A 20,534-nucleotide genomic window follows, 5' to 3' on the forward strand; every position below is an offset into this window, starting at 1 on the left:
AGTGATCGATTTCTTCAACTTCGTTCGTGCATTGAGTATCCATTTGATTGATTCTAACTTCCATTGCCATCGATTAGCGGATAGGGAGTCTTAGTAGAAATCACAATGAAAGAGCGAGCATCTGAAATCATTGATAACATCCATACCTATAATAAAAGTTTGTATGTTACAATACATATAAACAGTGCTTCCTCGTGCAGGGGTCGGAACCCCAGCTTGTCACAGCCTCATCTCTGTCTTAACCCTAGAGCGAGAGGCGACGAGAGAACGAGGCGCGAACTCTGGTATACTGAGACGCAGCTTTGCTGCCGCATTTAGTAAATGCAACCAAGAATATTCTGAACCTGACACTAAAATATTCTACCTTGAGCTTTCATTTTAACTTACAACACAAAGTTTCCACAAAAAACGCAGCAGGGATCCACAGAAGAAAATTCCATTCTCGATTAAAATGCCAATGGATTATCCGAGCGAATTAAATGGCGGATTCACCATGTCAGGCATTGATTCAAGCCCAAATTAACTTCTGTTCACCTGATAACGCTTTAGAATTCCTATACGTCCTTCAATAACCAATGGACATAGATTATTATTAAGTCTATTCAGTTGTACCTAATTAGGTGAATGCTGTTACTGTACAAAATGCTCTAGGTCGCCAAAAGGAAGAGGAGATCCAACTAAATGATCCAGGCAAAGAACATCAGCTACTGCGCCGGAAGGTTAAGGTTACCAAAGCATATTTAGTATCGTAGGTCAGGTAGTGAACGTCTGTCTACGTATTCAGACGGATATCAAAGAAGAGTGAAGTTTTCTGGAACTAGTCAATTTGTAATAAAAACAACTGTTTCAGCTGAGGGTGCCTTGAACAGTCACTCCAACAACTGTAAAGGTATTTTTTCCAAACAACTGAAAGAGAAAAATGAATGGGATGATGTATGTACCCGAGGATGAAGTTCGCGCAGCTTACCTACCATTATGGATAGAAAGTAGATCAGGAGTGAAAAATTAGTTCATACACTTAAACTCATATAAATAAAATAAGTATACAAGTCTGTCCTAAACCGTCCCTGCAGGCAAAATGCTAGTAAGACTACATTTACAAATTGCAAAAGAATAGCACTGGAGACGTCGCAAAAGAGCTAAAATCTCTCGGGACACCGCCCCATCCAACGTATTTGAGAGAGGGACGGTAAGGGAGAGCACTTAATGCAGAGAGGGAAATACATTTACAGACAACATTACTCAGAGAGAAGCGAGGGAAGGAGCAGCGAACACGGCCCGCCTCAACAATCACACGAAGAATGACAATAAAGAGACAGTTGAAGAGTCTTGGCTTACATACACCAAGTAGAATACTACGTACAAGAGCCGCATCGATCCTTTTCTTCGGAATCGCCTTTGGCTACCAAAAACTTTGACTATGAGTAAAAAAATAACTAACAATTCAGCGGAAATAGGGATGGCTATTATAGCTTATTTTTTAATCGTAGTTTTTGTCAATGAGGAAACTCTCTTGTTCGTATACTGAAGTATTATCACTGTATACTTGGGTTCTAGCTACCTCGCACAACTCGTGTGTATGCACGCCTTACAGTTATGTAACGGAGAGCAGGGAGAGCAAGACATTACAAGCGTCACTCTCGCTGCTCTCTTACACGCATAATGTACCCTACAGACTCTACAAACAAAATGAACACTTATCATTAATCAAAAATGGGAACAAATGCTTCTAAGAAGTTTAAATTAGTAGTATTTTTTGCTGCCTCCAATACTATTATCAACAAGATGTCCGTAAAATACAGCAACAATATAAACATCTGGCCATGATAGAGAAAAATCGAAAAACCTATCACTTGAGCCTCAAACTGAAATGAGCGACCGTATCTCTGGAAGGTTATGGCACAAAGTGCTGTAGCTCTTGCAAGCAGAACTCGAATTTCGAAAAAAGGCCGGTTAGCAGATTCTGGTCAACAATGAAACAATTCGACCCGAAAATGGAATTCGACGTAGACCTTCAGCAAGTACGTATAGACATGTAAAATCGGCATAAAACACTCGCGCAAATAGAGAAAAATCGAAAAACCTATAATCACTTGAGCCTCAAACTGAAATGAGCGACCGTATCCCTGGAAGAATATGGCACAAAGTGCTGTAGCTCTTGCAAGCAGAACTCGAATTTCGAAAAAAGGCCGGTTAGCAGATTCTGATCAACAATGAAACAATTCGACCCGAAAATGGAATTCGACGTAGACCTTCAGCAAGTACGTATAGACATGTAAAATCGGCATAAAACACTCGCGCAAACAAATACAGTTTAAATAAAACTCGCGGATAAATTGACAAAAACCCAGACCGCACGGGAGATGATCTACAAAATTTTAGCTTCAAATTAAATTGCTATTCTTTTAAAGTAAAATAGGTAAGGATACCCGGATGAGAAGCAATATGCTATGGAGGTTTGTTACGACAGGTATCGGCAGAGATAAATCAAGCTGATTTTTCCCCACAGCAAAACACTTGTTTGAGAGGAAACAGAACCCAAGAATAACGGTCTCGCACTCACCTCAAGAACTAAACACATGTTTAGCGTGATGATTGCCAAGTGTAACAGGAATGCACAGAAGCAAAATACATAATCATTTATCATTTGCGAGCTGCAAAACAAAAATATTGTTTCTCCTATCATGTGTTTCAGCTAATCGGTAACGAGAACGAGGAAATGCTGAATTTTCAACTACAGTACAAACAATTTAGCAACAAAATATATCCTTCCAACAATTAAACGAGGCATTTAAACGTTTGAGCCACAATTGCTCCTAGACAATGGAACCAGAAAAAAGAATGCTAGACACCCACGGGTTGTGTTGAAAAAATGCACGGTGAATAAAGCGTATACTGGGTTGATGGGAGGGGCGAAGATATACACAGTCTAAGCTGTCTAATCGAATTACAAGATAATCGCAAGGATTTGGAAAAATGTACAACAAATGTACAGAGAGATAAAACCAATCTCAATTCTGAATCCTAGTAACATGAAAGGTGTATGAAATAGAACGCAATCACCGAGGTTGAAAATCACCGATTTTTGAATGAAGTCGCTATGGATACCAAGAAATTTCAAAAGGTTAAATGTTGCGTTTGAAGAGGTGTTGGAGAACTGGTTTAACGAATGACGTATGAAGAAAGCGTAGAGGCGTCTAGTCGTCGGGTTAAGGATTATGCTGCCTTATATAAAAGGTGAGGGTAATGATGGTGGGACGCCTAACCACAAGGATGAGGAAAGGATACCAATTACTGGCGAGGAAGATGAGAAGGAGACCTTACACCGGTAAAGTAAAGGATGCCTTACCGGTATTATTAACTCAGCCTGGAGCCCTGAGTATTGGATACAGGAGCCTTACATAACAGGCTTAACATTAGTGACAGAGAGGATGAAGAGTCATGGGATGGATGCTGTCGTCGGCTGAGGGGGAAGAGTAAATTAAGTAATTATAGATGCGTTCCTCTCACTAACCCAATACAAGTTATCTACCTCAATTAGACGTCATTGCTATTTTACATACTCTTCTACTGTACACGAAACCAGTGCTATTTTCATGAAGCCACAACACAGTTGGCAAACTACTTTGTAGAAGTCAAAATTTTGTTCAGAAATATATTTTGAATTACTGCAGATGACCACTTGAACTCTATACCAGAGAATGCAGTCTCAAGAATGAAAAGAATTATAATTTTGAAATTTAATTTGTCTGTTCAGAGAGCAATAAGATTGTTGCGTCGGAGACGACGTCTTAGTTGAAGCTTTCAAAATACAACAAAAGCAATACGTGAATGGACTATCACATACCGACCGTATACATTGTTGCGCCGTCTCCATTGCGCAACATCTTTTGCTAGGGACATGAAACAGACCTGGGACTGTTCCCCCAGAGCTGAGGAGAGCGCAGGAAAAGTGGAGGATATTAAGGATAGGAATTTCATTTCTCAACTGAGGATGGGTAGGTACAGGATGAAAGCCAGGATAAAAAGGATATCTTAAAAGTAATACGAGAGGAAGTGTTGCTCTTATGCTAATAAGGGGAAAGGAAGGTGAGGTTTGGGGCCCAGGCTGTGATCGTATACTGAGGGGCGGCAAAAGACGCCCCGCCTCCAGTAGCGGACACCGGGGACCTTGCTTGTCTTCTTGATCTGCCCGACGGCGGACAGAAGCAAGAGGTTGTGGCTCCGGCGATAGGAAAGGCGACTTTCACCGCCAAGGCTGAGCAGCGATGGTGGTGAGAGGCGGCCCCAGGGTCGTTACTGCCAGAAACATTACACATTATTACACAAATCAAGATAACAAGACATAAGATAACATGTAATTGTCAACAAACCAAATAGCAACAGTATTTTTTGTACAAAACACTAAAAAAGGCAGAAGCTTATAAGACTATGTTCTATACCACAGCAGTAATACTGTTAGAGAAAACTAAAATGCACGAGTGATTATACAGGCTGACTCCAGTTAGTAATACGAAATATAGCGATAAACTACGGTACTTGTAAAATTATCATTCTTATGCAGTTAATAGTTCAAAATGAAATTTAGACTAGTGTTCATACAAAAGCACATAAAGAGGTTCACCCACGCATTTAATAGCACATGGTGAAAAACATAGGAAGTCGAGCCACGAGTAAAATGGAAAAATACAGAAAAAAAACAACACTACCAGAACGGTAAACATAGTTTGTAATTTGTCATGACTACAGCAAGAAAGAGAACAAACAACTGCACATCATAGGTATTACATTAAATAGTTACTTCACATGTTAAACAACAGGGTTTAACTGATCGGGAAGCTTGAGGGTTGCTTCGGGGTTCAATTAATTAATAAATTTCATACTTCTCTTATTTGATATCTCATCGAAACGTACTCATGAAGCTAGAAAACCTTTACGGTTCAATTATAACAAAAAAATTCACAACAAAAAACATGCTCAAAATCAGGCAACACAAATGCATTGAGTTGGCGAAAGTACCAATAACTTATAACAAAACAGCAAGTGAAACGACTTTTGGAAATGACATTTTTTCCTGAGAAGCAAGTGAGATTCAAAAAGTTGATCTAATCGAGAAGCTACGGCAGAGCCCGCACATAAGCACGAAGCAAAGAAACAACTCGCAAATGGAAGTAACTAGATGCAATAAGAACAACTAACAACGACATGCAACATTAAATGCGCTTCTCACTAACTTGGGGAGGCGAGGCAGAGGGGCTCTTGTTCTGAAGCCCCTAGACATCGGGGGACTCGGGATGGAGGTCATAACCCAACGCCTGCCACCCAAACATACAATCGTTAACCATGGCGATTTTATCTACGTTTCGCAACATAATAACTGATCTATAGCAAACGCAATCGCAGCAGCAGTATCTAGCTAAGAGCGCGCATTCCTGATAGGGCTGATGGCGTTGCTGGTATTGCATTGGTACACTTTTAATTTTTACAAATTGGTTAGAGACCCATTATAGTATAAAAAAAGAGTTCACTTATTTGAATTAGATTCGGATAATCGTTAATGTTTCAATCTGACACCCGCTACATTCGCAATGATAGTCGAGGACAAATAAAAAAATAAGAAAAAATAAAAGTAAAGGTTGTTTCTATTCCAAGTAGGAACAAATAGACAAAAAGACAACGGATAACATTTAATTATACCGCAATTGGAAAGCAAAGTTATTTATCACACAATTTTGATAGAAAACTGATAGAGGTCTAGGTATGGAATATTTTTCGGATATATAGTTATCAATATTAAATATAATCGAGGTTAATGTAAAACTTAGCGCATGGTCGCTGCGACATAACTGACGGTGACGAAGAAGTGCAGATCTGCCCGAAGAAATGCATCATCAGAAATGTAAACTCACCCCCGAGTAGCCGGAGCCGTTCATGCCAGGCATGCCATATCCACCCATACTGGACTCGTCCCCGGGTGGCGGGGACATCATGGGTCCTGGAGTCCCGCTCATACTGTATGGTGATGCTCCTGCTGGGGACAACCAATTTCAATTAAATACGTCCATGTCGCATAGGTATATTATAATAAACTCATTTTTAATTAAATACGTCCATTTCGCATAGGTCTATTATATTAAACTCATTTTTAATTAAATACGTTCATGTCGATTAGATCTATTATATTAAACTCATTTTGAATTAAATACGTCCATGTCAATTAGGTCTATTATATTAGATTCATTTTTAATTAAATACGTCCATGTCCATTAGGTCTATTATAGTAGACTCATTTGTAATTAAATACGTCCATGTCGCATAGGCCTATTATATTACACTGCTGAGTTAGATAATTTTCCATTCGGGACGAGACGAGATGAGACAACAGGGTTTGTCCCGGTTAGTAGTAGTATAAACCGGGACAAATTTCATCACTCAGTGGGAATTTCGGGACAATAATGAGACGAGACGATCCGGTTAAAAGAGGAGTTTAGAAATTTCCGAAATTTTCATCTTTTATAACGAGACATAGCGAGACAGAAAGTTAATCCTTAATATGTAATTAGAACAATAAATTGTTTCAGACAATATCTGATCAACATTTGGTCTGTTTACAACATTTCAAGCATATCACTAAGTAAAATGATATGGATATTGCACATTTAGCGATTTGAAGGGCCACAGTGAAATTGAAAACATAACTAATTGTTGGAAATGCGCGGCGGGAGGAATTATTACAGATTTCTACGTCATTTCGCTATCGATTAGAACGACAAAAAAAAATTACACAACTGAACAGCTCACAAGTCCCTAAGTTCTGAACGGATATGCATGAAATTTAAAGCAGATCTAATTAACAGCCAGGCTCCGCGTTATATAGGAATCGACGCAAATCTCCGCGCTGTTTCGTTTTCGCGTCTCGTTTAGATCCATCTGTCTCGTATCGTTTCATAATTATCCGGATACAAGTTTTAAAGTCCGGAACACAAGCCTTACCCCGGTTATTTTTTATTCCGGAATAAATTTTATCCTAGGTCCCGTAATTTTTTCCCTTTAATTTCTCGTCTCGTCCCGGTTGTCCATTTCGAGACGCTGGAGTCTAAGGTCTGCGACTTCTCAAGAGAGATCTCGCCAGTAACTAATTGAAAGATCAGCACCGTAACCAAAATTGATGTTGTGATAAAATATGTAGTTTACTTTCATGAAATTGTAGGATAATATCCCGTATTCGATCTGTTCGCCTGCATTTCATATTTATAACGAAGCATCAACCATCTGAAGACGAATAGAAGAAGCCTAATTAATATGTACAACTATCGTTTAATTTCATAGTTTCAAATTTTTAAAGTTCTTCGTTAAGTTATGGCGGATAAGGTGAACGGAATTGTTCGGGCGATCAATGCATTCGGACTCTAAGAGGAAATGTAACAAAAAACTTTAGACATCTAAGCTGGAAATCAAAAGATCGAACGAACAATAAATTTAAATTATTGAAAAAAGTGTAATAATTGATGCGAGCTATGTACCACATTAAAGGAAGGAAGTCGAAAATGGCGAAGATTCTTTACTCGCGCATACAATTAAGATGGCAGTAAACACGCCTGAACTAACTTGGTAACGAGCGAGCGCGCATTAAAGAGATTTGTGAGCCACGCTAATACCGACATTACAAGACCCGCGAGCAAAGCTTGCATCAGTAAACACAGTCGTTGTAATTAATTAAAGCTTGTACACAGCAAGAGATGGTACAGGCATCACCACGTCTCAATGTCATTCGTTATTCATAAGCAATCCAAGATTGAAATCGCTACCATCATTTTAACAACTTCAAACATATGAATGTGTTTTATTTGAATAATGAACACAGTATGCGAAATAGAATCTTTAAATTACTTCGAAGTGAATTTCTGGCCGAACGACCATTAGCAGCATGAGTCAGGAAATGAACATCATTTATATAATTTGAACCAGGAAGCTAATGCACAACTTAACAACAGATCTGGCTTCATATGTCTTGACTTCAATCACTCGAAATGCTCTGAAAATTATCACTGATAATTTTGCTTTGAAAATTATCACTTATCACTGAGAAATTCATTTATGAGACAAAACGATCAGAAATAGATAAGGAGAGCATTGAGCATGCACACCTTATTCTCACGTTGACAGGATTAATGAGTAAGTATAATAGATGAGAGCACGATTCGTAACTAATTGAGCAAACTTTCAGATTATATGTAATTTTTTTTATTAAATTTAATGCTTGTACAAGATACATAAATGTATGCTAACAGTTTGAACTTGTGTCAATGATTTAGATTTCAACTAATAAACATGCAATGTAAAAATATTAAATGAAAGTTAAAGGAAAACAGAGTATATGCCATTTAGTTTGTGCATAACCCACCATCGTTGCATTTTGCAATATTCCTTCGATTCGTTCCGAAAAAACAGCGAGACATATGAAAAAACGCACTGCTTCAATCACCTAAAAACCAAGGAAACTGAGTCGAGCATAATTGAATTACTTAGGATGCCTCATGCAAACTTCGCGCAAGCGATATTGATTTAATAGTATTTTTTCCTTTAATGCTCAACTACTTAATGAAAAGTGACTGAGTTCAGTGCAACAGATGTACTAATAAGTATACACAAGAAAAATATTCGCTTCACTGTAATTCAAGGGAATACCGATGGAAGTTTATTGGAACAAATTCATAACGAAACAAGTTGTCACTAGAAAGTCAGAATGGTAGAGAGCAGCACCGATAGTTGAGGAGATGGGCCAACGCAGCAGCTGTAGTTTAGGCTCGGCGACTCCCCCTCTACACGTCAATCAGCGCTGCGAGGGAGCTGCCTCCTGTCCATCAAGTAAGACCTACCCTACCTCGGCCTGTCCCTCAAACTTGTGTCCATGCCAGATACTATGACGAATTTCGGCAAAAATGTAACTAGTTTCATCTAAATATTTCATGAAACTAGCGTATGAGTAATTTCGATTCTTGAATTAATTTCGGCTCAAATGTTAGATCCGAGAATCATAATGGTGGACTATTCCGGGAATGACAATACTTATTACTTATTTATCACGTTCAGCACGGTTATTAGCAGCCTTACTTCCAGAACTGAAAGTTATAAAAGTGCGAGGTGACGACACACTTATTATCACAATTCATTTCTTTTGACAAAGCCTTTAAGAAGAATATATAATATCTTTCGTGCAATCAATATTCAATCAAATGCAAATATAAATATTCAAGCCAATATTAATTGTCTCAGTCGCTTGCCAACAACAGGGAGATCCTAAATTAAAAAAAAATCGATTCAGATTCGATCGATACCTAACACGAATCCGTAACCGCCTCGAATGTCACGAGATACCATAAAAAATGAAAGTGATCGCTACACGAAACCACGAAAGCTGCCGGGACATATCTATAGACTAACACAAAGCTGTCCATCAAAGTGTCCACGGTCAGAAATAAAGGGAATGAGGATCGACATCACAGCAGAGAATCGAATGACCTACGATTGTAATGTGAACAAATAAATGGCGAAGATACCATAAAGGAGGCTGCAACATGTATGAATAAAAACAATATATTATCATTGTAATCCTATATACATATTGCACTTGGAGGAAGGGATTAAGGAATTAAACCTGATGTGACCGACTATTGACGAAGAGGAAAATCTTTCAAAAATATTAAAATCAATATGATGAAACATGATTAAAAAACACCGATAGTTTGTCGAAGGCTGCAAATTTTAGTTGTATATATGCAGAACGGACTAATTTCGGGGACAGATGTTAAACTGTTACGGCGAGACAATAATTCATAGCCAGAAAGAGGATATAGCAAATAATATATTTCAATTTTCAAGATAGATTTTTGGATAAAGGAGATAGATGGTATAAACGAACAGAAATTTACAATTAGTAAGAATGATTATTGTTATGATCGTACGCAAAAGTAGCATAAATGAACAAGAAGTTTCAGGCTTCGGTTCCATTTTGTATAAAGGCCTACGGTCATCGTTGGAGGCCCCCCTGGTCCCACCCTCGACCCCTAGGCCATTGGTTGCACTCGTCGCCGCTTAGAAGCCTTCTCTTCTGAACGCGGGAGACGCGCAAAACAGCCAAGCCAAAATACAAGAACGAGAACGCCGGTGATCAAAGAGAAGATATAGTCAATCGAAATGTCAGGAAGACCTCTCATAAATCGGGTGTATGTGTGTGGAATGAAGTAAGAGTATTCACTGAGCATTATTAATGTCTATGCACAGATCGGATATCTGTTGTGAAATCAATTTTGCAGCAGTAAGATAATGTTGAAGAAAATTACGCATACTTTAGTAAAAATGATTAAAAATAAAAAAATTGTCATTAAATCAAGAAGAATTACATCGGTTCTTTACCATCTTCACAAATGCATAAAACCTGAAATTCATAATTGAAAACGTTAATACAAGATACAAGAAAGAATATATTAACAACGATGAGGAATATAACCTCATGGCAAGAGAAACGAGAAAAAAAACTTGGGATACAGACCCTCACCTGCTGCTTTCTTAGCAGCGTATAAGTTAGCTTCTTCTTGTGCTTTGCCAATGTTCTTCTTGTAGCGGATCCGCTTATTGCCGAACCAGTTGGAGACCTGCGGTACATGGCAAGTCCGTTAGAGCATCGCGTGGCCAGAGCCGACGTTTTCACAGTAAGGGGATGCAAACAAACATTAGTCCGTTAAAATTGTGACATTATCTGCGATAGATTTTTGCAATTAATGTGAAAATTTAAAATGATATTAATATTAATCTTTAACCACGGAAAATTATTATTTTTTTGAATACACGTTTTCATTCCCGCGAGTTTCAGATAAGTTACTCGTTCAGTCGTTTCACATGAATAATTTATTATGTAATTAAAGCATTACTTTGAATGAAACTCCCAGATTGAAATTAACAAGAAGTAATTGTTTCAAATTTTTCATCATATTCCAGTAATTTTGTATACTACTCATTTAAGCATATTAAAAGATTTCAAACTTATGACAACGATGGAATATATCAACAAATCATAATAGCAAGTGATACCACATTCATGTATTCGTATGTGAAGAAAACATCGGTGTAATGGTGATCGTGTAGTGACGCAGGAAATGATGATGTAATGATGATGTAATGAAAACAATTAAAAAAAAACAAGGTTTCTCAAGCAGTACAGTGACGTAAGCGCAAAGCAGCGATAGATTCAGTTGGAGACAACGCTTTAAAATTGCATGCAACCAATAAACTGTTACCAAAGTCAGATCATCTTACAAACGTGTTAGCCGTGCTAATACCGCAAGCATCTTATTGCTTGACAATTGTTAGGTCGGCTAAAGAAACCAGGCGGTACTGCCAGACAAAACCAGCCCTCAAAACACACTTTTACACGAGCAATACATTTGTGTTCATTGATATGCGAGGAAGAAATATAAATTTCCCGATTCTAAATGTTATCTATTGGGTTTTACTGTATGTGATGCAGTTGTTAAACGTAAAAAAATCAATACATATCATGCAAACTTAATTAAGTAACAGAAACATGCAGAAAATTGAATGCCTACAACCGATTCATGCCTAAAATTCATAATATCTATGGTCAGTGATAATGGTCAACACTATGCAAAATTTAAGTCATATCTTAGGCACCTATATTAAATATATCCTTAAAGTGGTAAAGAATGAAAAAATAGGGCAAAATGAAAAAAAATCGGGACGAAATCAAGATTTATGGTTTTGCCAATTAACAGAGTTGAGCGACGTGCAAGAGGAAAATTCGGGACCATAAACGACGGAACTTTCAGAAGGGCAGCCTAAGCATGACCTCAACAGTCAGATAAACCCCCTCTTTTGAAGCACCTATAGATATATTACCAATGCACTCGAAGAAACATGATACGGCTGAAAATCTTTGAATGGAATTGACCTCGGTATAGATGTCACTTGAAACGTTAAATTTACAAGATTCAAATGCGCAAGTCCAAATTGATGAGAAATATTAAGTGCAGCGGTAAATTGACATGTCAATTATGAAGAGCTCGGTCGCTTCTCTCACTGAAATGGTGAGGGCCCCAGAAAGCCTCCTCGCTACACTCCAGACACACAGTGACAGTAAAGCAGCAGGGGAGCAGTAGTGGTAGAACAGCAACACTACGATAAGCTATACTAGATGGCATAGCGTTTGTGATCAGCCAAAGACGAGCATCGGTGGCAAGCAAGAGTGGCTAACTATCGCAAGAAGGTTCCAGCCCCACCATCACCCTGCATCACCATGACTCCTGCGCTCTAAGTCAGGGCTCGGTAGTATGACTCGCTATACAAACTATCAAGAAGCCACCGCATGTAAACGTTTGCTCCTCTGCTACCGTCTGTCACTGAGTGTATTGAAGGAAAAATGAAGCGAGGGGCAGTGGTGGGAATAGAACCCTCTAAGTCTGCCGCACAGACTGAGCTATCTTATGTTATTAAACTAATGCTTTCACGACACTTGTGAGGAGACATAGGCTCCATTGAGGGGGTTTACCTGGAGCACTGTGAGCCCACACTTACGAGCCAGCTCCTCTTTAGCTTCTTCACTTGGGTAAGGATTCGACAAGTGGGAATAGAAGTAATCTTGCAGAATTGCACACGCCTCCTTAGTAAAGTTTCGCCTTCGTCTCCTGTAATAGAAACTGGGCACTAGTAACGACACTGGCAGCTAGCGACACACCAAGTGGTAACACGAGTACTCAATTTTCCAATGGACTCTGTTCATAAAGCAAGAGAGAAGCTCTTCGAACGGCAGAGAAATGAAGTGGATCATCCGAAGAGGAAAATTCATCAGCGTCCAGCTACGGTACAGACCCGCTTGACAAGAGCTACATTTACAGGTCCCCTTTACAGGGAGACAGGAATACAGCATAGGCCTGGTACAACAAACAATAGAAAGATAAAGCTACAGTAGGCAACGAGGAGCTGTACAAGTATAGCCCCTGGGCGCAGCATCCTACACAGGGGGCGTGTCAAAGTTTCGTTACCTGAGATACCGTTATATTGGCCTTCTTGGCGAGCTCTTCCTTGGCTTCTTCACTTGGATACGGGTTACTCAGGTGCGAATAAAAGTACTCGTTCAAAATCTCGGTAGCTTGTTTGGTAAAGTTCCGCCTTTTGCGTCTGCAATGAGAAGCGCCATAACAAAATGAAACTAAAAAAAACGAAAAATAATAAAATCAAGGTGAGGCGAAGTGTCGGAAGAGGTTGAAATCACATAGGATGAAAAGGAGTTAAGAAAAGTAGCACCTGTAATTTTTAAATTATGGTAAAAAAATATCAACCTTGCCCAGAATTAATAGCAAATAAAATGTCAAAAAGAAAAAACTAAACGGTGAATCGATTCGAAGCGTGAGAGATGTAGAAATAATAAATCAAAGAAAAAAACGAAAAAAATGCACGTAGAACAATCTTGGAAAGGAAAGTAAGCGAGATCACAATAACTGTGAAGCGATGCACCAAAAGCACCAAAAAAGAGATCACAGGGCATTTATGGAGTGCCAAATGATGTTGCGTTGTTATTAAGATCATTGGTAGTACCGTTTGCAAGAATCATCCAGATGAAAAGAATTGGGAATACCGAATTAGAGTTAGGTCATAAACACTATTAGTGAAAAAGAAGACCTTGGATAGTGGTGAATGTTTATACGTAAATGCAAATGAAATACAAAGTAAACTTAGTTAACTAAAACAGTGCTATTAACGAGTACCGAAACCGAAGAAAACACGCTTTGCACGCACTAGACCGTGAACTGAGAGGGTGTTCCATACCATGGGACAAGACGAGATGCCGGTTACAATAACGAGCCTATTTCCTCAAGTTGAGCTCGCAAGTGTAAAGTAAACGTACATGGAGCCAACAGCAGCGAGAACTAGTGCAGGAGTTGGGTAGGATCATGCCAAGGCAAGAGTGCAAGTGCATTGAGCCCGGCACAAACGATGGGCTGTAATAACACTGAAGCAAATACAGGAGCAAGCAGGTGAAGTAAGATACGGCTAAGTCTTGAAACGCAAACGACGCCTACGGGAATAATCGTCACAACAAAAGTATAGATAAAAATTAATCGGCCACGGGATTTGTTGTTGTCGCTAGAGAAGATGAGAAAGTCGCGTGTGAGAAGTTGTGTTGATTTGGCCAAAAATGGGTAAATGTAATACGGGATCAATAGGTTGAAAAGGTACCTGATTGACCGTTATTGAACAGCGACGGGCAAGCGCCTCCTTCTCTTCTTCTGACGGGTACGGGTTCGAGAGGTTCGAGTAGAAATATTCATTCAAGATTTCTGAGGCTTGTTTGCTGAAATTACGGCGACGTCTCCTGAAAATTTCACCCCAAGTTCAATAAAGGAGCGAAGGAAAATAGGGGAGAGTACACAATAAAGAGAAGTCGAGCAATAGAGATGCTGATCCCTGTATTCACGTCCAGTCAGCCACCTTGCTGCGAGAAACTTGGTCGTGGAGGAAACATTAGTTGATCACAAGATCGTTTGTAACATGGTTGTCAAACCACAAAAAAGTCTGAATGACCTGAAATACAACATTGATTTCATATTATAACTATGAGAATGCAAAATTTGTATATTAACCTTTTAGTAGCCATACTTACTCAGAGCCGCGGTGTCACAGTGTAAATTGTCTGCGGTAGGTTGAAATGATCCGAGATTTTAAATAAAATACCGAAGCTTAATTGATATGTCAAAAAATATACATACAATGAATAAAATTCATTAGATATCCCATCTCAAGCTGACACTACACACATGAGGGTAAGCAACAGATGATTGTTGCATTTACTCGTATTTAAGAAGAAGACAAAGGGCTTGCCGTTTAGCAAGTCATAAAGTAAGAGGGTGAGAAGCCTGGACTGGAGTTTTACGAGCGCATCAGTCGCTTGCTTCTGTTTTAGAGTCCATCAAACTAATGGGGAGCGCACGAAGCTTAGCTAAGGACTTCATTACATGATAATCACACGCAATGAAATGAACTCGAGAGGCCTCTGCCAAACCGCCAAGTATTCATTACTTGAACGAGAGAGTCGTATTATGGTAAGGCGATCTCTGCCTTGAAATGGCTTGAAAATTAAAATTAAATTCTAATAAGCTGCGTAGAGATCGATCTTTATATGAGCGAGTTTTGCCAACCTTAATAAAGTGTAATAATTTGACATGGGTTTTCTTCACTTAAGCTCTTACATATATCCATTCTGCCTTATCAGCCATCAATTGCTCGTTATGTGCGAAAACTGCATTATCAATTACATTACACTCTGTAAAGAAATTGCCGTGAATAGACAAAATTTCCAAAGTGATTATGTGCAGTTATGATTGTACCAAAGCCATTGTGAAGTATTTAGGAAACGCTGATCGGAGCAGATCAAGCTCGTGTAACAAATATTCATTGAATTGAACAGTATTTATCCAGTAATTAAACTAGATAAATAAAATAGAATGCATATGTGAAGAGGTATAGTTCAGAGGAGCATCTCACTGTCAACTACATATATAGGTAAATATATCGGTGCGAGGTAAGCTCCGATCCGCGTTTCCTAAATACTTCACAATGGCTTTGGTACAATTATAACTGCACATAATCGCTTTGGAAATTTTGTCTATTCACGGCAATTTCTTTACAGAGTGTAATGTAATTGATAATGCAGCAAGTCTACGGGCGTCACAACAAATGTTCCAGTATCCCTCACGACATGATTTATTTTTACATGTCGGACTTGTACCCTGCAAGATAAACAAAAACTAAACCATGTTTCGGTATATTTGATTCAAATAATTATTTTCAACTTGAATTATCTAAATATTGGTGAAATCTTACTTGAATGACACGGAAAACAGTATATGAAGGAAGATGTTCTATGCAACTGCCGGTATCGAACCAAAAAGAGTTGACACAGAAATTAAAGAGTTTTCGAAATTTGTAGGATCAATATTTGTAGAAATAGAAGAATTCGCAACAAATGTTAACGATGAAACACATTTGTTCGAAACTTCATTGCAAACCTGACGCAGTAGACTGCATACGCTGGACTACCAGCATTCACAATGCCAGTTCAGCTCGCACCAGAACCACCACGAACCGAGGAAAATTTAGTTTATATTGAGTTACCTTCGTGAAGCTTTCTGTTTTTCGGTCTGCAAATTCTTTAAAGGCAAAATTGGAACTCTATATTCCTTAATATAACACACTTTATTTTAATATAAAAACATCTCAACTAACCTGGCGTCAAGAAAGCGTGATCGGAGAATCATTACAGCCTCACAAGTGGACTGCTTTAGCTGCATTTGTATCGATGAAAATTTCTTGTGTATAATTTGGACCATACGCTCGATTTCCTTAGGTGTTATTGGCCGTGTGCGAGACTGTTCCCTCAGCAAGTTCATCACGTGTGTGGTGAACTCGTTACATGCCTGTTGAACAAAAGTTAATAAATTACATAAAACACTATATAACAAAGACTTTGGAAGACAGGGAAATTTTTGGATACTATGATACAAAGGCCATATATAATACGAAGGAAAAATGTTGTATCCCTATGTTTAGCGGCATTGGTAGCCGCTATTGTTTGAAATTGAAAGAATGTAATCGAAAGAAGCCCCTGATTCGATAATTGAAAGTCCACAACGATTTTTTGCTCACTCGGTTACTCCATGGTTACTTCTTTAAGAAAGATTGCACACGGAGCAAAGTTGGCGCTGACGCCACACCAAGAAGAGAGAGAGTCAAGAGGAAGCACTCGAAGCTAAGACTTGCGCTATAAGCTATCCACTCTCACAACACTGCTGCTGCCATTCCAACTTGAACGATTTGCATTTTAATATGAAAAGTCTGTAGGTCGACACAGGCGTCGCTCTAGAATCTTTACAGCGAGCCTCTAGGGGCAGGAAGAGGGAAAACATTGCTCACCAGAGGTCGACTAGCTCGATACTGATGACAAGAATGGAGATAAAAAAGAATAATACACTCAGTAAAACCATGGAAGGTCAGGGGGTAGATGACATATGGAAGGAACAAATCTATGTGAACAAATGTTACGATTAATCGATATAACTGGAGTCAAAATGATCATTGATCTTGCAAATATTTAAACTTATGGTGAAGGCGAAAAGCTGGATGGTCCACGAATAATTTGTATACATTCGTACCATATGTGGATATTTTATGATTAAATAATTCGGGTTTCGTCGAAATAACGACAAGTTAAGCAAGGAGCGCATCACTGCCATTATACAAGCGTTGAGCTCAAACGCGGAAAAGTTTGGCGCTGGTCCTTCATGCAAATCTTGCCCCCACTCTGCCATCTTATTGTCGAGGACGGCCATCTTTTAGCGTTCTCGCCGATCGCTCCAGTATTCAAATGACCTCGGGTCTCTTCGCCAACTTTTCGAATATAATCCTAAAGTTGGAAGTCGATGAAAACTCAGGCGCCGCAATCCTTCGCTCAGCCGCTGATCTCCAGAGCGAATCATGGGAGCGCCTCCACGGCCTTCAGAAAAAGAGTATTCCGAGTTCTGCACAACTAACTAAAGAAGATCTCCTTAAGACTAACAGCTGCCACAGGCAGGCGACTTGATTGAAACTAATACAAAATTGCGAATTTCAAAAATGAATACGATGGTTGTTTTGTGAAAATACCGAGATTAATTTAGCAATATTAAGGAAAAGACGATTAGTGAAGTAAACTAAATTTTCCACAAGCAAGAAATCATAAGCGACCTCCAAGCAGCATGATTGAGCAATCATGAAATCCCACGCTTAGCACGCTTAGAGATCGTACGAGGAAATTGCCTCAGCTGACAAGAAGAAAGCGATGCGACAGGAACGAATTTGGTCCATTTGGAGACCGTCAACAACACTTGGAGCTTCAATCAGAAATCAATTGAGAGGTTGAGACGCAAGAACGGCATTGGGACTGAGAGAGTGAAGAAGAAAGAGAGCAAGTGAGAGTTGCTATTAGTAATGCAATGAAGCTACAGACAAAGCCACAAATTCACGCGTCCTTAATAACTTTCATCGCATTCACGTGCGCTACAGCAGAAATATTAAAACTTGAAAGAAATAAAATAGATGAATTAAGAGTTTTAGTTTGTTGTTCATATGAACATCTTAGGTTGCGCGAGGGAATTGACCGCATCTGTGAGACGACCGAGGTCGGTGTAGGTCCGAGAGCGCGCCTGTGTCGGCCCAACAAAGGGCGGCTGATGGACGCACGCTTCGCTATTTCGGACTTGGAATTGCCTGTGTGAAATACTCGCCACCAGGGACCGCTGCAGTCGAGCAACGTGCACCAGGAGAAAATGGTTACAGCAAGTCTAGAGGAGAGCAATACTCGTCCCGTGGTGAGGTTGCGCAGCATGACTCCGGGTTTTCCACCATGCGCGAGTGAGAGATCGACATAATGTACGAGAGACCCATGCCTCTCCCTTGCACGCTCTAGATGTGCATGAGGCATATGACAACCATTTCTAAATTAAGATAATACTTTCTAGCAAATTCATTTCCGTTATTTTTCTGCAAGTAATTTCCTTTAGTGCGAAACTCAAACTAAATATTGTAGATGCATTTACAAAATAGTAACTAGTGTTCTTATTTCAATGCCTGTATCAAAACATTGAATCAGCAAAAGCAAGCAATCAATAGTGAGCAAAACAATTCAGGTAACAGTATGCGCGATAAAATGATGAGCAGCAGCGCTACAGGTTCTGCGTAGCTGCGAGCATCTGGCATAACGCGTAGAAGAAGCTGGCGTTCTTCCTGTGCTCCCCTCTCTCAAGACCTAACCGTACGGCCTTCCTCCCAGTCAAGGGTGCCCACCAGGAAATATTTCAACAGACTGAATTCCTTTTCAATATTTTGTGAGTGGAGTGGAGCGATAATTTTCGTAGGTGCTGACATCATCAGAAAGGAAGAGCTGGTCAATAGAGAACCCCGTCGCGGTGAGTGAGTGCGCAAGATGGCCTCTCTCGAAGACAGGTGTAGTCTTCAGATTTACGAGGTTAAAGGAGCGACTTCCGAGCATACGACCATCTTAAAGCAAAATAAAGCACGTAGAAAATAGAAGGCAAGAATAAAAATGAATTCTTCGCGGGCAAAGCCATTAGGACATCCTTAAGCTTTGCGACCGCCATGACTCGGAGTGAGCAGAATCATCCAAAAAGTGGGATATTCGCATTAGTTTTCACATGGATTGGAGCACAAGAAAACTATTTTTCTGTAAGCAAACTATTTTGAAATTAGAAAGACAGTCACCCTCTAGACAAATAGTTATTGATTATTACAATAACAATACGCTCATATACAAATTCACAACGTTTATAAATTTATGAAAACTCGGGAGCCAAATACCTCGAGACAGCCAACGTTTTACCTCGAAGAATATTAAGGAATCCTTACGAAAAATACTTTTCAATGCGTATTGCTAAAATTATGCTCGTGTGAACTTTTTATTGTCAAACGGCCATTAAAGATTATTCAAAAGAAAAACAACTATCTTCTCTGTCAAAACGTCAGAAATTTCATATTATTTTGTACTAAGCTTTGGCATCAGCATAACCAATGACAGGTTTCAATACATATATAAGTATAACCTAGCATAAAGTGTTTTCACAAGAGACCCTATCATCGTTTACGTCTCGCTGATTAGCTTGCACCTCATCGCCAGCAGACTAGAGATCTAGGCGATAGCCACCCAAGCAGGTCACTTATACAACACTCACCTGTTCGTATTTTTCAAGTTCCTGGTGGTATATCTGTCTAATTTGGCCCAGCTTGGCCCGGTAATCGGAATGTTCTATGGCAGAGTCCCCTGCTCCGGCTGCTGCAGACGCGTTAGCTGCGGCTCCCACTCCTCCTCCCTTCTCGGGGCCTGCGACCCCCTCTGCGATGAGCATATTATCCAGCCTCATGAGCTGGGGATCGGGTGGTTCCTCCTCTTGAGTGTTACGGAGGGACAGAACTGCAAACGAACACAAATTATTCAGCAAGTTTCTCATAAAACAATACCGTAACCTTAATCAAATTATAATATATTTGGATATTTTGAATGAAAATGTCTCAAGAAACAGCAAACATTACAAGTTGAATGAAGAATTATACACGTTTATTTTCTAAAAAATTAAACATTCTGCGGTTTCACCACGAATTTAACAAGCAGCTAAAATGCAACCACAAAGAAACTTGAACTTCACCAGTAAAAAAGAACCTAAAACCTTAAAACAAATGCACAGAACAACCAAGATGAATAATAATAATAATAATAATTCTCACAGAAGGAAAGCTATAGTAGTCGTGATGCCTCCTTCGGATAAATAGGTAAGAAATTCTCGCGATCTCGAAGGCGGCGATTGGAACAATAAAAGGCAAGCAACCAGTGCTTGCTTGCTTCAGCACAATGGAAGGGAAGCAAGCAGTGCTGAAGCACATGATGGCACTCGGCTGGAGCCAACACACAATAA

The 20,534-nt window shown here is 39.4% G+C and overlaps 1 protein-coding gene across 4 annotated transcripts; it reads right to left on the bottom strand.

The window, feature by feature from the left end:
* Positions 1-899: 899 nt before the first annotated feature.
* On the bottom strand, positions 900-20,032 carry LOC108668569 (homeobox protein extradenticle). 4 transcript variants are annotated; one of them, XM_047883143.1, is made up of 8 exons: positions 19,797-20,032; positions 16,300-16,490; positions 14,254-14,389; positions 10,559-10,655; positions 5,910-6,031; positions 5,235-5,315; positions 2,084-4,299; positions 900-1,846 (listed from the first exon to the last, which is right to left on the bottom strand). In XM_047883143.1, the coding sequence occupies exons 1-6, from the start codon at positions 19,983-19,985 to the stop codon at positions 5,274-5,276; spliced, it is 777 nt and encodes a 258-aa protein (XP_047739099.1). In that variant the 5' UTR covers positions 19,986-20,032; the 3' UTR covers positions 900-1,846; positions 2,084-4,299; positions 5,235-5,273. The 4 variants fall into 4 exon arrangements, with proteins under 4 accessions (XP_047739099.1, XP_047739098.1, XP_018011298.2 ...); XM_047883142.1 differs by having other exon boundaries at positions 5,910-6,028; positions 10,553-10,655; XM_018155809.2 differs by having other exon boundaries at positions 10,553-10,655.
* Positions 20,033-20,534: the final 502 nt, after the last annotated feature.

Source organism: Hyalella azteca, unplaced genomic scaffold (assembly GCF_000764305.2).
Source record: "Hyalella azteca isolate HAZT.00-mixed unplaced genomic scaffold, Hazt_2.0.2 contig12097, whole genome shotgun sequence".
Classification (NCBI taxonomy): domain Eukaryota; kingdom Metazoa; phylum Arthropoda; class Malacostraca; order Amphipoda; family Hyalellidae; genus Hyalella; species Hyalella azteca.